The 18,728-nt window shown below is 42.2% G+C and overlaps 1 protein-coding gene across 1 annotated transcript in view; it reads left to right on the forward strand.

Moving 5' to 3' along the window:
- The window catches only part of LOC128300475 (band 7 protein AGAP004871), a 58,931-nt gene extending 40,931 nt beyond the window's left edge, over positions 1-18,000 (forward strand). The window contains exons 3-7 of the mRNA XM_053036547.1: positions 11,874-11,983; positions 14,298-14,370; positions 14,565-14,647; positions 14,872-15,131; positions 15,244-18,000. Of these exons, the coding sequence (XP_052892507.1) occupies positions 11,874-11,983; positions 14,298-14,370; positions 14,565-14,647; positions 14,872-15,131; positions 15,244-15,535 (818 nt within the window). The 3' untranslated portion in view covers positions 15,536-18,000. The remainder of the gene's footprint in view (positions 1-11,873; positions 11,984-14,297; positions 14,371-14,564; positions 14,648-14,871; positions 15,132-15,243) is intronic.
- The last annotated feature ends 728 nt before the right edge of the window (positions 18,001-18,728 follow it).

Below are 18,728 nucleotides of genomic sequence, written 5' to 3' on the forward strand. Positions count from 1 at the left end.
ACGTTGCAGGCAGAGCTTCTAAGCAAACTGAACTGATTAATGGGTGTACATAAACCGTAACAGCACCAACAGGAGTTAGTAAGAAACCAGTTTTTCCCAAAGTAAAGGCCGCTCGGTGTGCGTCAGCAATTCCGCTTCCTGCACACGCCGCATAAATCATGAAACTTTCACCAATTACAATGTCAAAATTTTAAATTTTCCTCATCAGCAGGCTAGAGATTTATCGCTCCGTGTGCCACTCCGGCACTTGAATAACTAGCGGAGAAATGTCGAGTCGAGCCGGGAGCTTTGTGTATGGAAAAAGCGTACTTTCACGCACACAGCCCCGAAACGGCAAACGAGCTGGGAAATGGGTGAAAGAAAAATGAGCTGTACGCTTTTCTTCTCACATCGAAATTTCACCGAAGCAACCAAACAGTTCCGGCCTTCTGCTGATGATGAATGGAAATCTTCGCATCAGTCGTTCGTTCGTGCAAAGCGCGCCCAGGCAGAAGGGGTTTGGCCAGAGCCGTGCCGTGGTATTTAGAAAAGTGGTCCAATTTGATGGATCACATCGTGGCATGTGGTAGTAATGGTTCCGCTTTAGAACCATTGAGATATCCTGCCGAGATCGTACGGCGGGGGAGATTGCTGGGGAGGTGGGGAGCATTTCCCGGTAGATTCCGGTCCTTTTGTGAAGGTTATTCCGGTACGATTACGCCTCAACTAGATAAAGTTTTGTACCAGCCAACCGCAACTGGCAGCAACCTTGCCATGCCAATGATTATGAATGAGCGCGATAACCATCGGGACTTCGTTATGCATCGTTACTGGGCGTCACTGGAGTTGTGCGCCATTGTAGTGCCTCAACCTCAAGCGCGTTACGTGGAACCATTGCGTCGCACGATTGGTTTAAAATAAGGACATGGATCAACGGGCCGACTGCCGGGCCAGTGCGGGAAAGGGCTAATTCTCAGCACGTGGCCCTGCTGACGATGGTACGCTATGAAAAACAAGACTTACAGGCGACAGTGGCTTAATTGATGTCTTTCGCACACAATCACTCCATTACCGGCACCACACCAGTTAGCTGATGTCCCTTTGGTGGGGAGCGGCTGAAAGGTTATAAACGATGATTAGTCGCTAGTCCAGATATCTTTTTTCTACACTTTATCTTCTTGTCGGATGTTTTATCTATAGGTTTGTGTGGTTTGAAAGGCCAGTAAATGGATCCATCACGCAGGGTTAGTTAGATTGTGATATTGATGTCGAACGCAAGTGCTATGTCATGTCCAGTTTTATGAAACTTCATAATTATTTCGTTGTCCACTATTAGGAATATTGAGTATACAAATATGCTGAAATTGTTGAAAAATCAGTGCTTTTATTGAATAGACTTCAAGTAGTAGTAGTTAACTTCAAGTAATACGATATAGCACCACAGCTCCTTAAAGTACACCAATTGGGAATTTTTGTCACGAATAACGAAAATGATATTGGTTGGTGTCTACTTTCTTATCTTTAATTGACAGTTTCACAACACACACACATTTTCGTCCCTCCGCAGACAGACTGTTGGCAAAAAAAGGGTATCGCCAGGAAATGGGAAACGCTTATCCCAAAAGCACATACCATCCATCATTTGCTACCACCATCTTCCGTGGAGGTCGAGCCACAAACACCGACACACACAAAGCGTAATGTGTCTCATTATCGCGTCGTGTCGATCTAACACCGTTCCCAACTAACGATAGCCCAAAGTGTCTCTCGTTATTCAGATTTCCGTGGTTCGGTGTGTCTTCGCTTCCGTCTAATTAGCCGGCCCTGGCTGCGTGGCCCTTCGAGTGATCCCGAAGACAATCTCTACGGCCCCCGAAAGGAATTTTACGAAAGACCGTTCGCCAGTGTTGGAAGGAATCCCACCAGAGCGGTGTTTGGGCGGTGATTTTGTGAATCCTATTAATTTCCCTCATTCGTCGTTACGTTCGGTCGGTGGTGGTCCGCATTCGGGATCCGTCCAGGAGGATGGAACCGTTGTCCCAACGTCGATGGCACTTGAGCGGTGGCGAGCGTTGCCGAAATGTTTGGAAACGCTGGTACAAATGAGGAAGAGCAAGGGTATTAGCCGCAAGCCGGTTGGAAATGGACGTAACGGCGTGACGACCATTTCTATGGGTAATATCATTTTAATTGCGTCTTCATTTACGTAATCTATGCTCGTGTAGGACGGTTTCTCCGACTGTTCAAACCACAATCGTCATTAGGCAGATCAGTGGAAGGCAGAATGCTTGGTTTCGTTCTATTCGAAAGGAATTAGACGATGTGACGATGCTCGGAGGGGAAAAAACAACTGCTGTCCATTGAACCGTGACTGTATGATTTCGAGTTGATTTAGAATACGGTACAGTCAGTGGAGGATCAATCCCCTTGGAGGCCCAGGGCGGAATTTTTCAAGGGGGGCCCATAATTTTGCTACGGCATTATCGGTGTTAGGGAGATGTACTTCAAACATGATGTAACAACACCAGCAAAGTCTCGGAAAGAAAGCTCCCTTGCGTACATCTCAGAGTTCTGTTGCGTAGCCCTGTAAACGGGCCTAGTAAGCTAGTCTCTATATATAAACTTTTGTATGCGCTAAGAAGAACGATAACGCCACTACTTGGATCGCCATTAGCTGGTACGAAATTCCATACAAAACCAGCTGTTTTCAGATTGCCGATACCAGGAGAGCATCCACGGAAGAGGTAGCACCTAGTACAGCAATTTTGCTCGAAAACCGCCGAAAGGTATGCAATGTTTAAACACTAACTTTCCCGTTGGTCGTGAAAAATTTCTTCGAAAACTACCAGTTTCCGAATGTATAATACCAGGAGAGCATGCACGGAAGAGGTAGCTCCTGGTACTAGCGCCGTAAGGTATGCAATGTTTATACACTAACTTTGCAACCAACTTGCAACGCAATGCGCCGTAAGGTATGCAATGTTTATACACTAACCTTGCAACCAACTTGCAATGCAAGTTTGGGGCAAGCAAGGAACTTGCAGCAAGATGGCGCCCAACTTCGTACTTGCATGCAACAAACTTGCATGCAAACTTGCATGCAAGTTCTTGCAAGCAAATTCTTGCATGCAAACTTGCATGCAAGTTTGTATGCAAGTTTGCATGCAAGTTTGCATGCAAGTTCTTGTATGCAAGTTTGCATGCAAGTTCTTGCATGCAAGTTCTTGTATGCAAGTTTGCATGCAAGTTCTTGTATGCAAGTTTGCATGCAAGTTCTTGTATGCAAGTTTCCATGCAAGTTCTTGTATGCAAGTGTGCATGCAAGTTCTTGTATGCAAGTTTGCATGCAAGAATTTGCTTGCAAGAACTTGCATGCAAGTTTGCATGCAAGTTTGTTGCATGCAAGTACGAAGTTGAGCGCCATCTTGCTGCAAGTTTCTTGCATGCACCAAACTTGCATTGCAAGTTGGTTGCAAAGTTAGTGTATAAACATTGCATACCTTACGGCGCAGTACCAGGAGCTACCTCTTCCGTGGATGCTCTCCTGGTATTATACATTCGGAAACAGGTAGTTTTCGAAGAAATTTTTCACGACCAACGGGAAAATTAGTGTCCTGGTCCTGGTGCAATTTCGTTTATACTTTAAAGTCACAAAGTCGATATTCTTCTCTGCATTTAATTTATCACATAGAAAAAAATGTTTTATGTAACCAAGGAAGATATTTTTGATCAATTTTCTACCTTGTAAATTAATTTTTTTTTGCTATAATTTAACTTTGTTTTAAAATTTTCAAAAAACGCAAAATAGGCACAAATTTATTGGGGCCCCCAACACGGCGAGGCCCTAGGCGACCGCCTACTCCGCCTACCGTTTGATCCGCCGCTGGGTACAGTGAAGAGTTTTTGAAACAAACTATTAGAACTGATATTTATAGCATAAAGTACAAGGTTCTGTGTGTATGTGCCACTACAGGACACTTCATCTATTTCTCTGCCAGCGACCTTCTACAGTGCGTAACGTAACTATATGATCATTTGTTATTTTTGTAGTTGAAATCACGACATAAAGTCACAATAAACGATGCTCTACTAACTTATATAGATTGAAATCAATATCAAAATGACAGTGTTATTTTATTGTCTATATTATTTACAAATTGTTAGTTATTGCTGGTGAAACTAGGATATTTTAGAACTAAGATTTTATTTTTGAGCAAAATTTACTTATATATAACTTTCGTAAGGAATGAATCACCCTGTGCTTGGTGACATTTGAGGCGATAGCTGGCAACATGGTTGTCAAAAGATAGCGATTAAGATAACTGGCAATGCAATTTGACACCCCTGAACGTTAGGGAAGTAACGGTTAATTCCGGCGATCTATTTATACGAGTATCTTTGAGCCGAAGGGCCTCTTTTTTATTCGGACTGATCACATCAAGCGGCAATACATTTGAATTTACTTTTATCTACCTTGCTACACTTATAGTCCGCTTGTAGCTCCGTAAAACATCTTTCTCTATTCAATTGTTTTTTCTATGCTCAAAATCCAAACTGCCACAAAAGCTATGCTACGAACTGTACATTGCGAGATCAGGCTTGGTGTGCAACTATTTCTAGAGTAATATTCTAAAAGTCGTTCAAAACATTGTTCTTCGAAAGCGTACAGAATGGTGTCATATCGCTCTCCAAACCCCACAAGCTGAAAGCTTTTTCTCACAAGTACATTCATTCGCTCCGCACTATTCGTTTGCGTTTTCGTAACCCCGCGTAACAATGTCGGTGGGGGAATGGAGTTTTCGAAAATGGAATTATGGTTTCTTGCCTGAGATATGTATTTGCGATTGTACTAACCGGCTGAAAGGATCATCAGCGAAATGGGGTGTTGAAAATAAAACGGGTGAAAGGGTCTCGTAGTATGCCGTGTCGTGTACATTTGTTTGGACATTCTTCACAACCGGTTCGGCGAGAAGAAAAGCCAAATGGAGGGGTACTTGCACGTGCAAAAGAAAAACATAAAGCAACTCCATCGGTTGCGGTTGGAAGGATTTTTTGCATGTCCTTCTGCCCTCTACACTCTGATGTTGCTGTTTGGTTCCATTTGCCGTACCACTCACAGCGTTGCGAGAGCAGGCGAGCTGCTGCACGGCAGAAATGGCTTTTCCTACGCTGGAAGCGAACGGAAGGGACTGTTTTTCTTTTGCACTGAACCGTACTGATCACTTACAATGAAGGACTGAAAGCTATGGGTGGATGTTTCTTTTGATTGTATGCTTTTGCTACGCTTTCGGCCAAGCAATAGATGTATAGCACCGCCCGGATAGAAGGACCGAGCCGCTAGCCTCTCGAAAGCTCACCCTAAGATCGAGCCAGAGAAGGCAACTGTATGGCAATGAATGTGGAATAAGAAATGCTTTTGTTAACGTGCAATGCAATTTATTTACCTTTTCAATGAACACTACGGCGTTACGTTTTATCGTAGTGCTTGGTTTGTCATGTGTGTGAGATATATCGGGGCACATTGCTTCAGGAAGATCGATATCAGCGCTTGTGGACGATACAATTGAAGTGGTTAAGGCTTTTTTTTGCTGATGGCTTTAGAAACGCTTTGAAAGTTTCCAGAAGGATGCCATTTTGCATGTACCATGGGAGATCGAGTTCCAATCTGATTTTAGCAGTACGATAACAATTATTTCAGCTAAAATTAATATACTTTGCTACAACAGTTATTTTTCGTTTCATAGAGATGGGAGAGAATCAAAAAACATATACAAAAACTTGGGTTTACCTTTTTAAGGGCTTTTTTCGGGGCTACTGCACTAATACTAAGTAATTGGTGAAAATTAAGGAACAAATTCGTTCGTTTTTATTTTATTCTTCCTCTGCTTCTTGATCTCCTTCGCTGTTAAATAAGAGTACGACTAGGAAATACACCTTTCTGGGCAGCATTAAACCCTAGGAGCTAATATGTCTTATTATTATGTCTCTGGAACTGGAGAAACTGTAAAGCATCACATAATGATCTTATTAAAAGCTAAAAACCAATTTCGATTGCAATACTTCTTCATCCCCACGAGGCAAACGAATAGCTGCAGCAACAAAATCTATTTGCAACACACAAACAAATCTCACCCGACACGGCAAAGAGCTTGCCATTCCGCGAAGCCATTGCTGCGCCCCACCCGCTTTAAACGGGAATGGGGCAAATAAATATGCCAAATAAACAGTGCTTGCAAACAACCCTAATATGTGGGAGTAATTCATACAGCCGCTAACAGGAGCTGTGTATGGCGCATCATGCTGTATTTTTTTTTTTCTTTTGGCCGTGCAGAAGAGTTTTGTGGATGCAGCAACTGCCGCCGCGCAAGCACACATAATGCTCGTGCCGGTGCTGAAATCCGTGGCTCACCAAGGCAATGCAATCCGATAAAGTCTTTGCGGCTTAAGAAGCTGCCAGCCCTTGCAAGGCGATACAAGGCTTGCAGAAAGAGAAAGGAATTTTGCCCCCCCCGTGCCAGTCACCGAAATACGGGACCAAGTCAAGCCCGCTGGGTGTAGCGCGAGCAAAGTACGCCATAACCAAATGTTTGCTATTTCTGCACGACCATAGCGCTTTCGGGTGGGTTTTCCTGGGTTGTTTTGTGATTGTTGTTGTTTTATGTATGGGTTTTTTGTCCCCCTACACACAACGGAGGATGCTGTTCTATTTTTTTTTTGAGAAGGTGTAGCTTAAAAAAGTCACGATCCGGGCGACACGATATGTTTTATAGCAAATGGTTGCAAAACATCAGGAAGGTAATAAAATTTAACGATATGCTCTTTTTCACCATTTGATAGTGGTAGTTGTTGGGATTTTTCATTCAAAATCCCGAGTATTACTACCAACTACAAGACATTGTTATTGCGAACAGCTGCAATACACAAGCATTTTGTTATTATAGCAGATTGGAAGTGAATTCATCCGTTGACTTAACGTGCTATAATTGGTCGATTTATGTTTCTTTACTGTTTATAATCACATTCAAAACAAACAGCCACACTGTACAATCATGGTAACAAAACTACAATATCACCCTCACAAAACTCTATTCGATACAACTGAATCCGTGAACCGCCTCCATCCGTAACCGTTGTTCTTTCTTTTTTTTTGTCAATTCCAACCATACCGAAATTAAACACCAGCCAACCAATCGAACCGATAAACCTCTAAATTGTTGTGCCGCAAAATTTCCATCCCAAAACTAACTCATCTTTTCATGTTCTGCATAATGTTTTATTTTTTTAGATGTTAAAATGAAAAACTCTCTCTTGCTCTACGGTAAGTGGTGTGAACAGCCGACGGTGAGCGGACCCTGGCACCGATTGAAAACGAGCTGTCAGGCGCTTCAGTGTTTCCGTGTTTCTGGTCGCGCCTGCTTCGATACCAATCTTTTTTCCAACATTGTTTCGATTCTTCTCTTTTCTCTTCCTGACACTCGCACCGCACGAAAAAAAAACCCTCCACCTTCCGGGGGTCGGGGGTTTGTCTTGGAATTTCTTCTCATCTCGCTGCGAATGTCCTGCGGTGTCTGGCGTGTGGGTGTGCTTCTCTCGGTGTGTTTGTGTCCGCCGGGGGGGGTTTGTTGCGCAACGTGGATGAACACAAACCATTCTGGTCTAAACTCATCATCACAAAAAAAAAAACCAAAACTCTTCATCTCGCGACCATCGATCGATGCACCCGCACGGATCGCACATCGTTTATCTTCCGATTCCACTCTCCGGTAACTTCCGACATTGGCAACACATTCGCATTGTTTCGCGCTAACGAACGATCCTGCAGGAAGTACGTAGAACGTCTTATTACTCGCAGTTCAAGTAGACACGTTTTTTGCAATAGTAACTTGGTTGATTCCACTCTTCTTGTTCATCTTCTTGTTCTCTTTCGAATCCTTGCATATATCTATACACACATTATGTCCCGTTTGTTCCTGCCCCGTTTTCTTGCATAAACCGTGTCTTCATTTACACTTTTTACCCACCGCTCTTACCCCTTAACCGAACGAACGTATGATCGACTCCATCCACATATAATCAAGCACACTAATACTAGTTTATAGCACCAGTGAAAAACAGCGTGAACGTTTTTGTTTAATTGTGGTTTATGCATGACAACTACCACAACGATATCCTGTGTTATTTTCCTTTTTTTCCTTTGTGACAAAACTTTCCTTTACTTGTCCCGTGCGAAATTGGAAATTGTTCTTTCAATTAATTTATTTTGGGTTTTTTAAATGTTTGAGTTTGAGTTTGGTTAGTTCATCTTATACGTTTTCGACTTTAATGGCGACTCTTGCATGGTAGTTTGTAGTTCACCCCCAAAATTATGTGTCAAAATTAAGTGTGTTAAGTGACAATTTTATCTATGTGTATTTCGATAACACTGCACCAAAATTTTTCTCAAATTTTCTCCATCTTATTATATGACATAAAATTGTTGAACTAATAAATTGATGATGTTTTTTTTTAAATTTATTATAAAGCAAAACAAACATTTTCTTCAATTCTAATTATTTTTAAAATAATTTATACAATTGCATAAGATTTTTTAAAACATAAATTGATTTTAATTAAGTTGAATGAATAAAATGAGAATCATTAATCAGTTTGATTTTTTGTTTTATTTCAAATTATTTTTTAAACTACACAACATATATAAATCGAATGAGTTTTAAACGAAATAAAAATGCCCAGCGCATAGAAATAATTTCCGCATTTTATATCATAACAAATTTTTCGCCAAGCGACGCAACTTTCTCACGCACCTAATCGAGCAATTGTTGTGAAAATATCAATTGCTCGCATGTAAAGATTGTGCCTTTCGCTACAGCGCAATTGACAGTAAATTACACCATTTGTGATAGTCATTTCCCGGGCGCAGGTAGTAAAATTCGTGGCGTAAGTTAATTGCAGCTTTCAACAACGACCTTTGCCAAATAAACTCGCCGTTCTTACGTTGCGACGGGGTTGAAATCACCGTTTCAGTCTATTCGCGAATAGCGACTTCACTTCCGCTGTCCGGGGCTCAATTTTGAGCCTTTTTATGAAACTTTACGGTATGATCTCGTTATTGCTCTTGCCGCGTTTTTTTTTTCAGAACGCAATGACGAGATATATACACCGGAGCGGTATCTTCCCGCTTTGCACCGGGTCTTTGGCCGTGGCTGCTCGTTAAACGAATGCCTGCCAAGCGGGCCCGGCCCGCTGAATGGCGAATGAAAAGATGGATAAAGTATTTCATTTAATTCACCGTGAAACATTTTTGCTTTCGGCGAATTTATCTTTCAACGGCCCCACGGCTCGGGGCTCGAAGTACAGTTTTCTTTTACTTTTGTATTAAAGATTCCCGGGCCGTGACCTTCGTAGCTTGCCGATTGGTCAGGGAAGGACGTGCTTGATGTAGTAGATCCTTTGAAGTGGATTGGGATTATTTGTGGAAATTTTAATTGTCTCGCTCGACATTAGATTGGCGGTGCTTTTGTGGTTTGGTTTTCATTAGTCTTTGAAACTTCAATTGCCAAGGCCATCACTGTTCTGCTTACGTATCTGTGAGCTTTTCTGCTATCGACCATCGATGAGCGACTACAAGCGCGACAGCGCTTACGTTTACTTTGGAAATGAAACTCTGTTTATCTTTGTGGCAACTTTTCTATCCAGCTTCTGGACGTTAAAGCTGGCCGATGATGCCTTGTCGTTAAGTCAAACCACACACACCAACGCAACGCTGTATCGCGTTAAAGTTTCTCGCTTTCGGACCCCGGGCAAATGGAAATGGTGATATGAATCGACACCGACGCTGATGCAAACGGTGTCTATGCAAACAAACGCTTTTCGGTGGTTTGCCATAATATCGTGGATTAAGGCGAGCGGGGAAGGTCGGGCTGGCTGACGGTGGTGGAAGGTGCTGGCCTCAACATAAATCCACTTTTCTGCAACAGCAACTCTGTGGTGCTCAACTTTTCGTCATAGCACCAGATACAGCACACATACAGCAAAATAAAAGCGTGCTGGATAAAAACGTCCGTTTTGAGCTGCGGGCTGCATACTTTCAGGAGTGATTTACTGTTGTACAGTAAGGAAGGCGTAAAAAGTTTCAATTCCGGGCTGATGTTTGCTTTCGGTTTTGTTTGACAATGAATTATGGGTGTGTGATCTAGGAATGGAAGTTGTTTTAAAAGAAGGCAAAAACGAGAGAGAGAGAGAGAGAGAGAGATGAAGACAAAAGACAAAGCCATTATTACCGCCGATTCCTTTTAAATATATTCCCTTTAAAGCGTTCCGTTAACGATACGTAGATAGTAGAAAGTTTTTAGCAATGAGCAAACCGGGATCAGCAGCGATTTTCTAGAATAGTTGTGTTTAATAGAAATTAGTGTTTATTTTGTTCCTGTTTGAATGTTAAAAAAGGCAATTTTCCCCTGTTGGAAGCGAACGTTTGTTAGACGTAGCATAAAAGTAAAAATTAAATATTAGGTTTTGTAAACTACAAATGGTACAACCAATATTTAGTTTCTGTTATTGTTTGGTTCCATGTTTTGTAGAAAACTTTGGTAATAATATTAAATTTTGTCCTCTTCGTGGTTGGTTGCATACAACAGAGTGTACAAACCGTGCTAGGATCAAATGGCTGCTTGGACCGCACCTAAATCAGACAATTATTATTAGAATGATTTGTTTATGTTAAATAATGTTATTTTTTAACAAGAGATTGAGTATAAAAAATACTTTAAAAATAAATAAAATAATAATAATAATATAAAACCTTTTTTACTAACTTTTTGAATATGATGATTTTATAAACGAATAAGTTTTATTTTTTTATTTCCACTATCAATTTACTTCACAAAACAAAGCATGTGCAAAGCAATAACTGTATTTTCTTCGTTCAACAGTTAATTACATTGTATGCCTACTTTAAATTAATAAATGTTTTATGCTAAATTTGCCTAATTCATTCCTAATTTTTGAACGATTTTTATTTTTTACAATCAATAAATATAGTATAATATTGGTATTGTATTAATTTTCATTGTGAATTATATTACTAATCGTCTGTGATGGTTGCGGCACAAAAAGTGATTAGACCCTAGCACATCCTTTTACGCCTAAATCTATGCAATCAAAAGGACGATAACATAGTGGACGTTTTCATAAAATATCTTTTCCATATTTTAAATAAAAATTAAACTCGCTTAAAGTGTATTATAAATGATAATTAACCAAATCTCCGTACAATCTTATGCTACCTTACTAAGCATAATATTTTTACATGACTCTGGTGCGCTCCAGTCGTTATTGAAGAAGCTATTTAAACTTGCAAACTGTTATTTGTGTCGATAGCTGGTGCCCCAGATCCAATCAACTAGAAGTGACCGATTGTAAATTCGGCGCAACATGTTACACCGTGCCAAGCTTTATCTAATGCAAAACACTTGTCACACATGCGACCGTTTTGCGTACCAGCAAACGTGACGGGCGGGGTGTGAGCCATCGTAGCCTTGTAGCAATTACCCGCCCCGGAATGGTTGAGTGGCAAAAAGGAAAAAAATCGCTTGCATGGTAGTATCCCGCCACGTGGTAAAAGTTTTGCCCGTACAAGAACAACCACGTTGGGCTACTACCCAATGGATGGCGGAAAATCTAATAAAAGTTTTTCACTTTGCGTGCTTTGCGTGGTACCACCGGCCGCACCGGGCCGTGTGTTGTGCCACCGAACGGTTTTTCCAGCTGTGAAATCTTATGTGCTGTTGCGTACCACTTCTTAACCTATCGTTCGTTCTTTGTATCTATACGCTATGCTCGCCTTGTCAGCCCTTTTGCCAGTTGACTAACACTCTGCCTGTACTTTCTTCCAGCCGAGGATGACACGAACGGCGAAGCGTCGACCTGTGGCCGTATCCTGATATTTCTATCCTGGGTGCTCGTCGTCCTGACGATGCCGTTCAGCCTGCTCGTCTGCTTCAAGGTAAGTGTGCGGGAAGATGGTTTCAACAAATTTCGACCAAATTTTCCAACTATCATTCCAACAACGACGACTCTGGGCAAGTTTCCCCGACCGACTCGGGGGAATGGGGGGAAGCGTAGGGAATCAAATTTAAATTTTCCGTCCTTATACAGGCTTCCACGCTGTTTGCATATTGCTACACACACTCATACAGACGCATATTTTCCCCAACACGCAGTGAAAATACATAGTCACACATATGCGTGCACCGTGTGTAAACCACAAAACCATCCTCACGGTAGGAAACTAGCGGGAAATTGCTCTCATTCTGAGTGCTCACATCTATTTTCCCAACCGTGCAAAGCTTCCACGGTTCGCTCGAACGCGACCGGACGCGAAGGGAACCGGGGCAGCGAACGGGTAGCGACGGTCTAAATGAAGTGTGAACTTAAATAAAGTGACGGACGATGTGAATATGAAAATACCCGTTCGCCTCTGCAAACAATTTCGGCCTCAAAAACCACTCCCGACGCCCGGCGGTGTAGTTCCGGCACGAGCCGGAAGGAAAGAAAAGAAAACAACGGATGCTTTATGGGCGCGTATAATGCACGCGAATAAAATGGTCCGGGTGCGCTCGAGCGGAAACGACATCATTGTGGCGGTAATGGCAATGTGTGTGTGTGTGTGGGTAGGGTGGGAAATGGTGGCTGATTGTGCAACAGATTTATTGACTTAAGATGAATGATACGGCAGCATGGATGAAAAAAAAAAACATCGGGGCCACAGAATAACGATGGGGGTAAAAATTGCAATGAATAGGTGCAGAGCCACGAGAGTTGACAAAATGCTGACAAATTTGGCTAGTGACAAAATCAGCTTGTCAACTGCGAAAACCCACTATACCGTAGCCGCGCACACAATTGTTTTCAGATTTCCGATACCAGGAGAGCATCCACGGGAGAGGTAGCACTTAGTACAGCATTTTGTTCGAAAACCGCCGAAAGGTATGCAATGTTTAAACACGAACTTTTCCGTTGGTCGAGAAAAATTTCATCAAAAACTACCAGTTTCCGAATGTATAATACCAGGAGAGCATACACGGAAGAGGTAGCTCCTGGTACTGCGCCGTAAGGTATGCAATTTTTAAACACTAACTTTGCAACCAACTTGCAATGCAAGTTTGGTGCATGCAAGAACCTTGCATGTACCAGCCGAGCAAGATGGCGCCCAACAATTCATGAAATGTTTCATGAAATATTTCATTAGTTAAACATTGCATTGTATGGTGTTTAAACATTGCATACCTTTAGGCGGGCAAAATTACCAGGTGCTACCTCTTCTGTGGATGCTCTCCTGGTACTATACATTCGAAAACTGGTAGTTTTCGAAGAAATTTTTCGGTGGTTTTCGAGCAAAATTGCTGTACTAGGTGTTACCTCTTCCGTAGTATGTTCTCCTGGTATTAAACATTCGAAAACTGGTAGTTTTTGAAGCAGTTTTTCGGTGGTTTTCGACCAAATTTGCTGAACTAGGTGCTACCTCTTCCGTGGATGCTCTCCTGGTATCGGAAATCTGAAAACAATTGCGTGCGCGGCTACGGTACAGTGGTTTTTTGCAGTTGACAAGCTGATTTTGTCACTTGACAAATTTGTCAGCATTTTGTCAACTCTCGTGGCCTTGCACTTAATGGAAGAATACGTTGAGTGTCGTTGCAATCACAACGAATTCACTTTGGGGAGGGAAAATAACCGTTTTAACGATGATATAAGTATAGTAAAAAATTAATATTCTAATGAGCGTTCGCTTCTCATGCATCTTTTACATACCGCAAAAATAGTCATCTGATCATCGATATGTTGAAAAATCTATTCCCTCAAACTGTGAAGGTCTAGGCACTACTAATAAGTCAGCTTCTGCATATCGGGTACCAGCTCATTTCTCATTCTGAAACATCATTAATTAGTCTTGATCAAAAAGAGTCATCTCTAGATTCGGCTTAGATTCTTATAAATTACTACTTATTGGAGTCAAATCAAGCGGGTTATCAGGAAGGCGAGAAGTCTCTAGATAACAGTAACCAACACTTCTGAACAAATACATACGAAATAAAAACCAGCAAGAAATTTTATTATGATTCACAAACTACCAAACTACTGTTTTTAATTCGTGTGCTAATTGCGCCGTTTATTAATTTACAACACATCTTGAATTAAGGAAGCCCATTCTCCGTCGGTTCCGCTCACGGTTTGTCGTTGGGATAGTTGAAGAATAATTTAAACCGCGCAATTACACATTTCTGTTTCCTGACTCCGTTCTTCCCATTTCCTTTGCGCAGGTCGTGCAGGAGTACGAACGTGCCGTAATATTCCGATTAGGTCGTCTGATGCAAGGAGGCGCCAAAGGACCAGGTAAATTAGCCGGAACAATTTTCCTCCCTTTGCACAATGTGTCTTGAGCGTTTGGCACGGGTGGCCAAGAATAAAGAACAAAAACGGGGAAGCTGTTGGTCTCGCATCCCACCGGAAGTACTTAGCATATTAATGGATTCACACCCTAATTGTATTTTTTCCTTCGTTTCCTTTCGCGCCGTGCGTCATCGCAGGTATCTTCTTCATACTGCCATGCATCGATGCGTACGCGCGTGTTGATCTGCGAACGCGAACGTACGATGTACCACCGCAAGAGGTAAGTCCGCGCGACAGTTGCCCCCACACCAGTAAGGTTGGGGTAGGTTGGGGTACTATGTAAATGCGAACAGATAAATGATGATTGGCGATCTTAATCGGGAAGCACCTCGTTTACTGATGTTACATTTTCATCCCATCCCTTATCTTCCCGTTGATCTTCACGCGTGTGTGATGCTCACATGGTATGCGATCGTCGTCTTGTGCGGGACTTGAATTCGGAAGGTCTTGACGAAGGACAGCGTCACCGTGTCGGTGGATGCCGTCGTGTACTATCGTGTGTCGAACGCAACCGTTTCGATTGCGAATGTCGAGAACGCGCATCACTCGACTCGCCTGCTGGCCCAGACCACGCTTCGCAACACGATGGGTACCCGGCATCTGCATGAAATTCTCAGCGAGCGGATGACCATCTCGGGCAGCATGCAGCTCTCGCTGGACGAAGCGACCGAAGCCTGGGGCATTAAGGTGGAGCGCGTCGAGATGTAAGTACCGCCACCACCTACTGGCAGGAGAGCTTTCCGGTGCATTGGACATTCGATCGTCAATGCTGTTTGTTTTATTTTTTGTTCCATCATGTAATTCACAACCCTACAGCAAGGACGTGCGTCTACCGGTTCAGCTGCAGCGCGCGATGGCGGCCGAAGCTGAGGCCGCCCGGGAAGCCCGCGCCAAGGTAATTGCGGCCGAGGGTGAGCAGAAGGCGTCGCGAGCGCTCCGGGAAGCGTCGGAGGTGATCGGTGACTCACCGGCGGCACTGCAGCTACGCTACCTCCAAACGCTCAACACCATCTCGGCGGAGAAGAACTCGACCATCGTGTTTCCGCTGCCGATCGATATACTGACGTACTTCATGAAGTCCAAAGAGGCGTTCGTGCCGAACGCGTAAGCCCTGGTACCGTCATTCGTAACCCCCAACTCATCGCATTGAGTGCTCTGTCACATTCAGTCGCCTCGTCACATTGTTGCAGCTTCTGTTTGCCGCACATTCCATCACCACCAGAGCCGCCAGCGTGCGGACACTAACAATAGCAGATTTGTTTACAACAAAGGAGGAAGCAGCCGGAAGCTTTTTAAACATCGCTTCTACCACCTCGAAACCTTTCAATGGAATGGATATTGATTGTTTTACACACCGTATTGCTTGGTATCATGTCGGTGGGAAGGTTTATTTAGTGCCAGTAAATGTCCCAACAACCTGACGTCTTTCACTTACCAAACAGGACATTGTGTGGATTGTGGACAAAGCGGCAACCAGAAATATATCTCGAAATGATGAATAAAATCAAAGCCCTTGCGTAGGTCGCCGGAACACCGAAGCGTAAAATCCAAACATCAAATGATATGCGAACTAACACAATGGCAAAGTGAGTTCCGGTTTTTTTTTTATTTGGAAAATGGAGAATGGCCAACCGATTTCTGGCCACGATGAAGGAAACAAACAGCCCCAAAATCCATAACCCAATTGTAAAGTTAAATGAAATAACTGTGCAAAGAAGCAATCGCAATGATTGGGAAACAAAAGTCAAACTGGAATCAAGCGGCGAAAAGGGGGCTCGAAATGGGCAACTGTTTGTTGTCGCCTGCTTTTTGGTCTTTGTTCCGCTTCGAAAATGGTGGTGAACATTTTGCGAGCGGTGGGAAACTGCCCGACGGGTCATGTCTGTCTCCTAAAGGCGCTTACCACGAGCAGAGTCCTTCGGGGCTTGTTAAAGTTTTTAATATAACTTTTGCTAAATTGTTTCCAGTTCCGTTTTGCACGGCGTCCGCACAGGCGAATCGTCCTTTCTAGCAATCGATGAGCTTCGGTAGATCCTGACCGGTGGCGTACGAATATCGATAAGGGTGCCGTGGCTTGATCGTCCACCGACGGTGAAGTGCTCCAGTGAGTTCGTCCCGTTTTGCAATTCCATCCCAAAAGTGGAACCCTTCTCGTACAGGTCGTACTTATCAGAGTGGGTACCCTTTTTGTTTTTAAGTCCCGTGGATGTGGTCCCACCCAACCTAAAACCAAAAAAAAAAAATGGTCCCAAGCGTGGCAATGGGCGCAAGTGAAGTTGTTGGTAGAATGGATGAATTTTTAAGCATCCATTTCCCCTTTTGGCACGCAGTGGCAGGTCGGTGCGGCCTAAACTTTTTCATCTATCATGCAACCATTTTATGAAGGGATGTTGGGAAGCGAAATATAGGAAGAAAGGTAAAGGATTTGGTAAGGGTTCGGTTTTTGTTTTTTCGTTTGTTTCCGAGTGGTGGATGAACACACGCTCAATAGGGTTCGGTTGAAATAGACAAAAAAAAACCCTACAAGTATACAAAACGGTGCACTTAAGACCATTTTTTGTTATTGCTTTACGTTTGGAGTTTGGAATGTAAACAAGGCGCATTAATTTATGCACAACACAATTTAGGCAAATATTTTCCATCTCGACCGAGATACATCTGCAAATATGAACAACATTGAATTGCGATTAAGCTTTACCTGAAACAATCTGTAAACCTCGTAATTTCCCACTAATTTCCTAACGATTATTTTTGTACTAAAAGGTGTTCTAAAAAGGTAAACAAACAATCGTATAGTATTTCCCAAGCGTGCACCACGTTTAGATAAAGTAGTGAATCATATCATCCATCCTGACGCACCTGATTATCGAATAATAATATATTGCTGATGAGGGAAGTAGTTTGTCACCAACCACTGTGTTAGTCATCACAGCTGTGTAGCGTGTGTTTTTGTGTTGCACAAATAAAAAGAAAACAAACATGGCAGATCAAGTATGCTTTGGATCACCTTAATTGTTGGCTTTCATCCTGAAGCGATTGAGTAACTCATCACCTCATCAGCACCCGCATGAGTTACCCTTGAGTGCATACATTGCCCGCATTGATGTAGCTTACGTGTGGACGTTTAACGCCCTGTTACGGTTAGATAGACAAAATGTAATTCTCTGAACGTTGGGTTCAGTAGTTTACACTGTCAAAAATTAAAATAAAAAAAACCCTGTAAAGATGTTAATTTCTTCTACGTTAAGCGTGCAGCGTCAAAAGAAAAAAAACGGCAAAACCCCAAAACAAATAAACGAACTAAAACAAAACGGTGTCAAACTGTACATGCAAATAAATGACCAATAAATCAAAAATAAAGAAACAAAACTCGTTGAAAGTGATATAAGCTTTAAGTGGTAAAGAGTATCGCGGACGAAAGCAATGGAAACAAAACAAAAACAAACAGCTTAGATAAATGCAATCATTGTTAAATGGGAAACAACCCAAGAGGACAACTTGGAGGAGAGAAGCAAAGAAGAAATGATGCATCCGCTAAATAAAGAACAAACATCAAAGGAAGTAAAGGAGCAACAAACAAAAAAGGCAACCAACCAAGAAAACAAAGACGAAACAATGAGAAAACAGGTGTATGTAGTGAAAGTATATAGATGTATCGGTTAAAATAGTTTTCTTTCTTACGTCATTCTATAAATAACAAGCACCAACAAAAAGAAAAACACAACATGAAACAATAAATGCACCATCACCATCACTTCTTTTCTACCCATTCTACATCGCATCACAGTGTAGAATTAAGTGGTTTAAATACACCTTTTTTTCCTCCCCTCAAAGTATTGTGTGTTATTACAACCAGGTGCAGATGCAGCGAGACGGAATGGACGTCCGTGTTTTTAAATCCTAATCAGTGTTGTCATTGCCGTATTAAACGAACCAAAGAGAAGAAAGTTCTATTCTTACCGAAAACAGTTAAGAAAACAAAAAAAAATGCGATAGAGAGAGAGAGAGGGAGTACCACTTTAACGAATGGATAGTATAACGAGCCACTTTACCACGTTAGTTATTTGATTATATTAATGTTAACAAGTGCCACCGGTGCACCCACACTCAAACACACACACACACACTTACACAAGAAAGTAACAACAGCAGCAAAGAAGGAAAAATCAATCAAAAACAGTAGAACAAAGAGCATAACATAACAAACAACAACAACAAACAAAAAAAAAACGAAGAAAGACCCAGTAGATTCTATACTTAGTGCGATAAAGTTTATAAGACGATGTTTTGAATTTAACGGA

This window comes from Anopheles moucheti, chromosome 3 (genome assembly GCF_943734755.1).
Source record: "Anopheles moucheti chromosome 3, idAnoMoucSN_F20_07, whole genome shotgun sequence".
NCBI lineage: Eukaryota > Metazoa > Arthropoda > Insecta > Diptera > Culicidae > Anopheles > Anopheles moucheti.